General features: G+C 44.4%; 1 protein-coding gene across 1 annotated transcript; it reads right to left on the bottom strand.

Moving 5' to 3' along the window:
- Nucleotides 1-231: 231 nt before the first annotated feature.
- LOC120435246 (ribonuclease inhibitor-like) lies at nt 232-3,484 on the bottom strand. Its single transcript, XM_039604409.1, has 2 exons — nt 3,282-3,484; nt 232-523 (listed from the first exon to the last, which is right to left on the bottom strand). Exons 1-2 carry the CDS (start codon nt 3,482-3,484, stop codon nt 346-348), a joined length of 381 nt encoding a protein of 126 aa, XP_039460343.1. The 3' UTR covers nt 232-345.
- Between the last annotated feature and the right edge of the window lie 6,810 nt (nt 3,485-10,294).

Below are 10,294 nucleotides of genomic sequence, written 5' to 3'. Positions count from 1 at the left end.
ATCCCTCACACACTCTACAGCCTCATCAGGACTGACTTCATCTTCACTGACTGATGGAGCACAACATGAACCTGTGGAGGCTGAAAAACTGTCCTGTCAAACATCTCCCCGTCACCACTGCACTTCTGTCAGCCTTTAAATGAACCCTGCTCAAGTCTGTCACTTCTGTTTGGAGCCAAAAGGAAAAACTGTTGTTTAGTCGTTTGGAAAGACACAACATTTGAAAGCACTCAAACTTCTTCATGTTTGTCTTCAGACACATCCTGAACATTTAGGAACTGAAGAAAGTTTCAAACTTCAAAGATCTGAAATATAGAAAAACAACAACAGCTGCAGTCAGTGAACTCACCTCAGAGTCTCCAGTCGACAGTTTGGACTCTCCAGTCCAGCACACAGAAGCTTCACTGCTGAATCCTGCAGCTTGTTTCCACTCATGTCCAGCACTGTCAGATGGGAGGGGTTGGACTTCAGAGCTGAGGCCACAACTTCACAGTGAGTCTCTGAGAGTCCACACTGAGTCAGTCTGTGATTATAGAAAATATAAAATGTGTTATTATAAAAGCAGAAAATCTGCATTATAAACACAGACTGAATGTATATGAAGACAAAACAGAGTGAGGTCATAATCTGATGAATCTGCTCTTCACATCTGTGCTTCAGCTCCTCTTACTGTGTTTGACATGACACAACGATTGAGTCTCTCTCAGACCTGCAGATTTTTAATGAGAATCTTTGTTTGGCTGCAGATGAAGGAGGAAGATGGTGTCACATTTAGGCTTCCATAATGTCCACAGTCTGTCACTGAGATCTGATCCAGAGTCAGAGTGAAGACACACATTTGGACTGCTTCCTGTCTTGACTCCAGAACATTTTGAATGAGTTCAGCTCAGTGAAGAGTTCCAGCTGCAAAGATGATCTCTGTTTGCTACCTGCTGTCAGGTACGACTCTTCACGTCCACACGCAGGAAAAACCTGCTGACTGTTACCAAACAGAGCAGAAATCTCATCACTGGACAATAAAGATGAATGAACTCAGAGCTGCTGATATCAGATCTGATTTCAGGGGAACTAAACACAGAAATGATTGGCTCATTTTAGCTTTCTGAGCCATTATCTGCTGGCGTGTCGCTAGTTGGCAGAAAATGATTTGTATTCCTGTTCAGGGCTTCAGTGTTTATGAGTCCAGATCAGGGGTGGGCAATCTTAGTCCACGAGGGCCGGTGTCCCTGCAGGTTTTAGATGTGTCCTCGAACCAACACAGCTGATTTAAATGGCTAAATTAGCTCCTCAACATGTCCTGAAGTTCTCCAGAGGCCTGGTAACGAACTAATCATGTGATTCAGCTGTGACTGCATGGATGTGACACACTTCAAATCTGTTCTCCACTCTTGGATTTGGGATCCATGGAGCTGCTGCCGAGTCTGTACAATAAAGGATGGTGTGGAAGGTTGCAGCATACGGACACAAACACTGTGTGGTTACAACATAAACCTCCCACCGTCTATACAGCACTGATGACATCATGACGTTTGGCGAGCGCTGCCAGGAAGTTAGCTCATGGATGTAAACAGCAGCCAGAAACACAGCAGTGAAATCCATCAGCAGAAAACAGGGACGACATTTCAGCTGCAACAACTAAACACTGAACAATCAGCTCTGTGATTAATGAGGACATGAAGTCAGACATTGGTCATTAGGAGCAGCAGCAGGAATGAGAGTGGATCCATGTGCTGCTGTGACATTAGCTCACATGTTCAGTCCAGATGTCAGCAGTGTCTTCTCACTCAGTTTGTCCCACTGTTGGCAGTAAGAGAGCACAGCTGGTTCACCTCTGAGCCCTCACCCTGACCCACAGCTCTGTCACTGATCAGGACAACACACTTTAATCACACTAAACCAGAGTCTTCCTCAGCACCTTCATCCTCACTCACCATGTTTATGCCACTAAACTCTGTGTCTGTAGTTCTGTCTGTAGTCAGAGGAGAAGCTCAGACGGTGACTGCTCTGGATATTTGTCTCTGTTTTTAACATCAGAGTTCACTTCACTACAAAGAAGCTCTTCATAGATTCTTATTTCTGTCTCTCTAACAGGAGCGTCTGAATGACCAACAACAGCAGCAGCAAGTTTAAAATACTGCCCCCTAATGACACAACACAAGTACTACATGTAGATGTGAGTCTACAACACACAGCAGCTGTGTCCCAAAACGTCGGCTCCATCCTTCGGAGGACCCAGGCTTCGCGGTCTCACGGGGCGGGTCCTCCGCAGACCAAGAAGGCCGGAAGTGCAAGGTTGTGAAATTGGACGGTCTAGCCTTCAGATTTGCGTCACCGCTGTGGTGGAGTTTAATAAACTCGGCTGTCTGCTCCTTGCTGTCTAAAATATAACAGGCATAAATTATCGACCGTTTCACACTTCTGTTTAATTAGTTTTCTGTTTGACGTTTATTCAGCTGTGTGAAAATCCCGGAGGAACCCACCCGATGGATTAATAAAGTTTTATTTAATCTAATAATCTAATAACTTTGATCTCAGCCAAACCGATTTACTCCGGAACAAATAAAACACCGAAAAAGGCAAACAATTACATTTTTATGTTATCCGAGTGACTTATATATCATGTTTAACCTGAGTAGCGAAAGAGCGGGGTCTGAAAACGATGAAGCCGAGTCCGCTGCTCTCGCCGGGCTGGAGTGACCATTGAACCCCCCCGGCTTGCTATCGAGCAGGTGGGTAACAGACGTCTCCGAAAACGTCGGCACACTTTTGCAAATATACGATGTCTTGATAAACCAAGCAGATATTTGAAGTTTACACAGGTACTTTCTCGCCTGAAAATATGTTAAAAGTTTATTTTGTGACCCAGAAAGATTAATAAGACTAATTTTAAAACTTAGTAGCGGCCGCCATTGTTGGCAGCTGAAATTTGGCTGGGCAGCTATGAATTCTGGGATATGGTGGGCCAGGAAGGACACACCGACCCATCCTTCAAATTCGGGAAATGAAGGACGCATCTGTTGGCCGCATTTGAAGGAGTCGACGAATTGGGACAGCCTTCGTCGCCTGGCTGTGACGTAATCGGCCTTCAAATGCGGCCTCCGGAGGATGCAGCCGACGTTTTGGGACACAGCTAGCATATGACTACCAATGCAGGAAGTGCACAAACACATTTTATCTGAGAAACTCACACTAATGAGAGTCGTTTAGTACTGTGTATATCTGAAGAACTAAACTACTGATCTACACTAATCAATGATGTTAATGATCACATCTGGACTCACAGAGCCTTTCTGCAGTTCCTCACAGCTGGAATCAGTCTCAGTCGTCCCCGCTCTGATGTGTTGTACTTCTGCAGGTCCAACTCATCCAGAACCTCCTCTGACATCTGCAGCATGAAGGCCAGAGCTGAGCAGTGGATCTCAGAGAGTTCCTTCTCTGACTTCAGGAACTCTTGGATCCCCTCAAATAATGAGAGGTCGTTCATCTCCATCAGACAGTGGAAGATGTTGATGCTTCTGTCAGGAGAGATTTCATCACTGTTCATCTCCTTCAGGTTGTTGATGACTCTCTGGATGGTTCCTGGACTGATCTCTGTCTGACCCAGCAGACCTCCTAAGAGTCTCTGGTTGGACTCCAGACAGAGGCCATGAAGAAAGCGGAGAAACAGATCCAGGTGGCCATTGTTACTTTGGAGGGATTTTCTCATGACTTGCTTCAGAAAATCATCCAACGATGACTCTTTATATTTTTTCCCAAAGAAGTTCTTCAGCACCTCAGTCTTCCTGTTGGTGTGACAGTGGAACCTGTAGACTGCAGCCAGAAACTCCTGAATGCTCAGATGAACAAAGCAGTAGACTGGTTTCTGGAAGATCACACACTCTCTTTTGAAGATCTCTGTACAAACTCCTGAGTACACCGAGGCCTCTGTCACATCCAGACCACACTGCTCCAGGTCTTCTTGGTAGAACATGATGTTTCCTTTCTCCAGATGTTCAAACGCCAGCCTCCCCAGCTTCAGAAGAACTTCCCTGTCAGCCTCCGTCAGCTCCTGTGGACTCGTCTCATGTCCCTCATGGAACTTGTTCTTCTTCCTCTTTGTCTGAACCAGCAGGAAGTGTGAGTACATGTCAGTCAGGGTCTTGGGCAGCTCTCCTCTCTGCTCTGTAGTCAACATGTGCTCCAGAACTGTAGCAGTGATCCAGCAGAAGACTGGGATACTACACATGATGTGGAGGCTCCTGGATGTCTTCATGTGGAGATGATTCTGCTGGACAGCTCTTCATCACTGAATCTCCTCCTGAAGTACTCCTCCTTCTGGGCGTCAGTGAAGCCTCGTACTTCTGTTAGCCTGTCGACACATGTAGGAGGGATCTGATTGGCTGCTGCAGGTCGGGAAGTTATCCAGACGAGAGCCGAGGGAAGCAGATTCCCCTGGATGAGGTTTGTCAGCAGCTGGCTGACTGATGACTTCTGTGTGACATCAGACAGCAGCTTCCTGTTGGTGAAATCCAATGAAAGTCTGCTTTCATCCAGGCCGTCAAAGATGAACAGAAGCTCAGAGACAGCCAGCTTCTCTGCTGTGACCTTCTGTAATGTTGGATGGAAAACATGGAGCAGCTCCAGAAGACTGTACTGCTCATCTCTGATCAGGTTCAGCTCCTGAATGAAAGCAGAACCACCACACTGACATGCTGGTTCTCCAAGCCCTCTGCCCAGTCCAGAGTGAACTTCTGCACTGAGAAGGTTTTTCCAACACCAGCCACGCCGTTGGTCAGAACCACTCTGATGGGTCTCTGTTGGTCAGGGAAGGCTTTAAAGATGTCCTGGCACCTGATTGGAGCGTCATGGAGGGCGTCCATCTTGGAAGCTGTCTCCAGCTGCCTCACCTCATGTTGGGTATGAACCTCTTCACTCTGTCCCTCTGTGATGTAGAGCTCAGTGTAGATCCTGTTGAGGAGGGTTCTACTTCCTATTTCATCACTTCCTTCAGTCACACGTTCACATCTCCTCCTCAGACTGATCTTATGTTCATCTAAAACCTCCTGCAGACCAACATCTGCTGAAAGAAAGAAAAACAGAAAGAAAACTCTTCAATGTCTGAACAACACAAGAAGTCCAGTTTTCAGAAATGAGTCCATCAGCAGACAGATGTTCAGTCTTACTTTGTACACAGCTGCTCTGACTGTCTGTCTGCAGTCCAGCTCTGGTTCTGGATCTTTCTCCACACTGGGGACAGGAGGAGTCTCCTGATGAAGCAGACTGGTCCCAGTATGACCACATGCACTGTCTGCAGAACCAGAAACATACCCAAAGTGAGCAGGTTCCCCTCCAGCATAAACTCTAGGCAGCTAAAGCTGTCAAGAAGTGCTGTGTGGCAAGCAGGAGTTGGACCCAAAATGCAGGCACTAAGACTGCAGGGATGAACTGAGAATGCAGATTTATTTGAAGACACCAGGAAAAGATACAAAACTAAAGTATACTGGGAAATAACAAACTAAACTCACAGGGAGACACAGGGAGATTCATACAGCATGAGGGACGACACGACACTGACTCAGAGAAACACAGGGTTTAAATACATTGGGAAGCAACGAGGGGAATGAGACACAGAAGGAGGGCACATCTGGGAGAAATCAGAACTGATGGGACAAGGAAGCAAAGCAGAACACATTCACATAAGACACGGACCTTCAAAGTAAAACAGGAAGTATAACACAGAGACGCGAACTTGACACGGTGGAGACAGCAACTAAGAAACACAGAGACATAAACCATGAAACAGAGGACTCTAAGAACCAAAATACACAGAGGGAAATACATGGAACACAAGAAACTAGACTCGAGGGAGTAACAAAAGACCAACCACGAGAACATAATTCACAATACAGAGTGACAGAAAACACAAGAAACTCAAAACATGCAAAGACACAGACCAAGAAACACAGACTTACACAGAACAGAGGGGGCACAGAAAAACATGAAGGGCAAGGGATCAAAACTAAAAACCATGGAATAAATCACACGAGTACAAAATACATAAATCAGAAAGAACTAAAAACGCTCGGACGGGCGACCCAGGATCCTGACAAAAACAGTGAAACCCAACTTTTTTTGTTAGCCACACACGCCCATATTTTTCAAACTCCATTGCGGTTTATTTCACACCTCAAACATTTAGTAAACAATTAAAACAAATAAAAGTAAACTGCAATAATTTACTTGTAGCAATAAAATAATCTACTAACTCTTTGAAGCTCTGTCCACACCTATATGGGTATTTTGGAAAATGCAGCTGTTTCTATGCGTCTGGCCCTTTCGTCCAAAAGTAAACGGTGTTTCAAAAAGGGAGATTTTTTTTAAACTCCTTTTTTGCGTTTACGTGTGGACGAGGAATACAGAGTTCATCTGTTTTGCGTTTGTGTGGGCGCCCCGTTAAAAACCTGTCAATTATGCTAGCAGTGTCCAAACATTCTTTCTTTTTTTCCTTTTTCTTTATATACTGCCCCCCCACACACACACACACACACACACACACACTCTGGGAACCTCTGAGCTAAAACATGAATGAATGTAAAAAGTGTCCCAGCTTTCAGTCAGACTGTACTCGGTGCCACATTACAGATGTGGTTTCTGACAGCTGTTCCAGTGTCAGGATCAAACACACACTAGTCCAAACATCTTTGTCTTTTCTTTATTATTGAACTACACAACATGTAGTTCTTCTCCCTGCTGAGCATTAGTTATGCAGCCTTTAGCATTAGCATTGTTAGCATATCTGCAACAGAAACATGGACAGAAACTGTTGAGAGAGGCCGGCACAGAGAGAGGAGAAGATCGCTGTTCCCACTCTCAGTTATTACAATCAACACACTGCTGACTCGGTCAGAGTCGGGGGGTCATGCAGTGGACCAACGCTCTCCCACTCAGTCTGAGGGGAGCCCACACACACCCACACTGGTCCTAATGTCAAAGAAAGTTACAAAGTTACAAAGAAGGATGAGAGGTAGGAAAGCGTAAGGAAAGGAAACAATCAAAAGGTAACACTAACAGATCACCTTCTGTAGCATCTCTGGGTTCTCCAGTGTCCACACTGGCTTCAGTAGGTCCTCTTTATATATTTATTCATTTATATTTATGTGTGTGATTCTCCTATTCTTTCCCCCCAACCTCACTCTTATCAGGACAAGTTTTCCTCTTTAAACTAATAAGACTGTTCTCTGGGTGCAGCAGCTGTGAGATGAAGGCTGGAGGACGTCTACATAGAGTTTAAATATTGCAGAATAATTCAGAAGTTCAGTCTCAGGGAGTGAAGCTTCACCACAATCATTTACAGAGGTCTGGTCATGTGCTATTCAAACTACAACTCTTAGATTAGAACTACAGACTTCTTAATATCATTTTAGGATTTATTCTCACAGGACAACATAACACATTATTTCATGTTTGTCCAAGTGTTTTTTTCATGACTTTCAGCAGTTAATTATTTTAAATGAGTGATATCCAGGAAAAATAATGTTTCAGGTGAACATTCATTGCAGTATTATCTGTAAGATCAAATAAATATGAGAAACATTACTGACAGTATCTGCTGTGATGACTTTGTGCATTAACTATAAACATTTTTGTAACTGCTGATTGTTCAGGTCAGGTCCACTTAGCTTCTAAAACATATTCTTATTTTTCTTTGACGTTCTTTTGAAGAATGACTTGTTCACTTTGTGTCACTGGGCGATCGTGGCTCAAGAATTGGGAGTTCGCCTTGTCATCGGAAGGTTGCCGGTTCGAGCCCCGGCTCCAACAGTCTCGGTCGTTGTGTCCTTGGGCAAGACACTTCACCCGCTGCCTACTGGTGGTGGTCAGAGGGCCCGGTGGCACCAGTGTCCGGCAGCCTCGCCTCTGTCAGTGCGCCCCAGGGTGGCTGTGGCTAAAATGTAGCTGCCATCACCAGTGTGTGAATGACTGAACATGTAAAGCGCTTTGGGGTCCTTAGAGACGATTAAAGTGCTATACAAATACAGGCCATTTACCACTGTTTTGTTTTCTCCCGACACTCACTTCATATACACAATATCCTCATGTGAACCAACCTGTAGGAGCCATGGTTTAATACCTTATGTGGCTGCTAGAGGTCACCTTTTCTATTTTGGTATGGTTTGTTCAAAAAGGTATTTAAGGTAGACGCACGTAATCGCTGTCAGGTGTGTCGTTAATTGTAAGAAGGCAAACAGTTTGTAACCGCTGCGCTGTTATGTTAAGATGATATTGGAATAAAGACCAAAAAGGACAAGATAAGTACTGCTGGAGTTATTGGACTGTTTAATTAATTCATACATACCAGTGACATTGCGTCAACCCCATTAACGACCACCTCAGTGGCTTCAAGCGTAGGCTTAGCCTCTGCACAACCATTCATTTATCTCGTCCGTAATTTGTTTTTGGTCTATGTTTTTTGAGTTATTCGAGCTGCCCTACCAAGTCCTGATGTGCTAGATAGAGGACATCCTGAGCTGTCCATTAATATCTATAATGTTTGTTTGCCTCTTTTAGCTCCAAATAGGCAAATAGGCAGGAAATCATAAAAAACATTGACGGGAAGATTCTTTTTGCCTTGGTTTGCAGGAGGATACTGCCAACAGAATTCACTCACCATCCAAAACACTGAACTCGGGTGTTCCAGTCACTTCCATGACCATATATGTATCAAATCAGCACCTAGGCATGCAGACTGCTTCTACAAATATCTGTGAAAGAATGGCTCGCTCTCAGGAGCTCAGTGAACTCCAGCGTGGTGCTGTGACAGGATGCTACCAGTGCATCAAGTCCAGCTGTGAAAGTGAAATGACCTCATAACTAAATATTCCACAGTCAGATGTTAGTGGGATTATAACAGAGTGAAAGTGATTGGGGACATACAACCAGCTGGATCCAGGCCTTATATCACCATCACAATGGTGGTAAACACACCGCCACTGGAGATGTGTTCTCCAGAGTGACCAATCAAACTTCTCCATCTGGCAATGTGATTGACAAGTATAGGTTTGGTGGTTGCCAGGTACAACAGTACTTGTATGAATGCCTTGCACCAAATATAAACTTCTCATCAAACACCAGTGTCTGACCTCAAAAATATGCTTCTGAAAGAACTGTTAAAAAATCCCATAAACACTGGCAAAACTGTGAAAAGCCTTTTTAGAAAAGCTTATATGTTGAACTAATGGCTGACATCATATTACATGCTGTGGATTAAGAATATGATGTCACTCAAGTTTACATCTGCGTGAAGGCAGTTGCACTGAATTTATTGGCTGATTTCCATGAACAGCACTGTGGTTCAGTGTTGTCCTGATGGAGTCTGATTAACAGCAGCCAGTATGATCCAGGCTTTAGCTGCTGGGTCTCTGTGTGACCTCTCAGACTGTTTAACAGATCAGACACAAAGAGAATCAGAGCAGCTCTTTAAAGACAAACATGAACCCACTCAGGTCACACTTTCCCCACAGATATGAGCATCACTGTCCTCAAACAGCAAATGACCAAGTCTAACATTTGGATCTTTTCTCTTTCATTGTTTTCTTTTTAATGAATCTTTGTAACAATCTGAGGATGTTTCAGGTCAGATTTATCCAGGAAACACAAACATGTAAAGGAGTCATCACAGCTCTCTGACCTCGTTGGTCCAGGTTCACCACTGAAGTGTGGATTTTTTCCTTTGGACACATCACTCCTCACAGAGGGACAGCTGGACCCTGCAGACTGTGACCTCTGACCTCTGCAGACACAAACATGATTGAAGCAGCTGTGATCACACAGACTGCAGATAATGCAGCTGTTTCCTGTCAGTAACATCCTCTTAGATTAGAGTTCAGCTTTTTACAGGAAAACTGGACAAAACTGATTTTGTTACAAATTCATTTTCATTTCCTCTCAGCTCACAAACACAGTCAGAAAATCAACCAGAACCAACACTGATTATAATGTCAGAGCAGAATTATTTCTGTTACTCAGTGAGTTCAGCTCTCTGACCTCGTTGGTCCAGGTTCACCACTGAAGTCTGGATGTTGATGTTTGGACCAGTCACTCCTCACAGAGGGACAGCTGGATCCTGCAGACTGTGCTCTGTCCTCCTCTTCCTCCATCATCATCTTCTTGTGGACTTCAGTCAGTCTGAGAGGTAAAGCACAAACACTCAGTGAGTTCACATTAACAGGAGTCAGTGAGTTACAGTCGCTGACCTCTGACCTGTCATGTAAGCTAGAAACCAGGTCACATGATCCACATCAGGGATCACAAAAAC

This window comes from Oreochromis aureus, linkage group 3 (assembly GCF_013358895.1).
Source record: "Oreochromis aureus strain Israel breed Guangdong linkage group 3, ZZ_aureus, whole genome shotgun sequence".
Lineage (NCBI taxonomy): Eukaryota > Metazoa > Chordata > Actinopteri > Cichliformes > Cichlidae > Oreochromis > Oreochromis aureus.
The sequence above is the reverse complement of the archived record's forward strand: the minus strand, read 5'-3'. Positions and strand labels throughout refer to the sequence as shown.

What these genes read in the sequence shown, in the direction of transcription:
- LOC120435246 (XM_039604409.1), bottom strand. Translation starts at nt 3,484, where the DNA reads ATGAACGACCTCTCATTATTTGAGGGGATCCAAGAGTTCCTGAAGTCA. An exon ending in AGGAACTGCAGAAAGGCTCT is followed by an intron (nt 524 to 3,281) that starts GTGAGTCCAGAT and finishes CTATAATCACAG; the next exon opens with ACTGACTCAGTGTGGACTCT.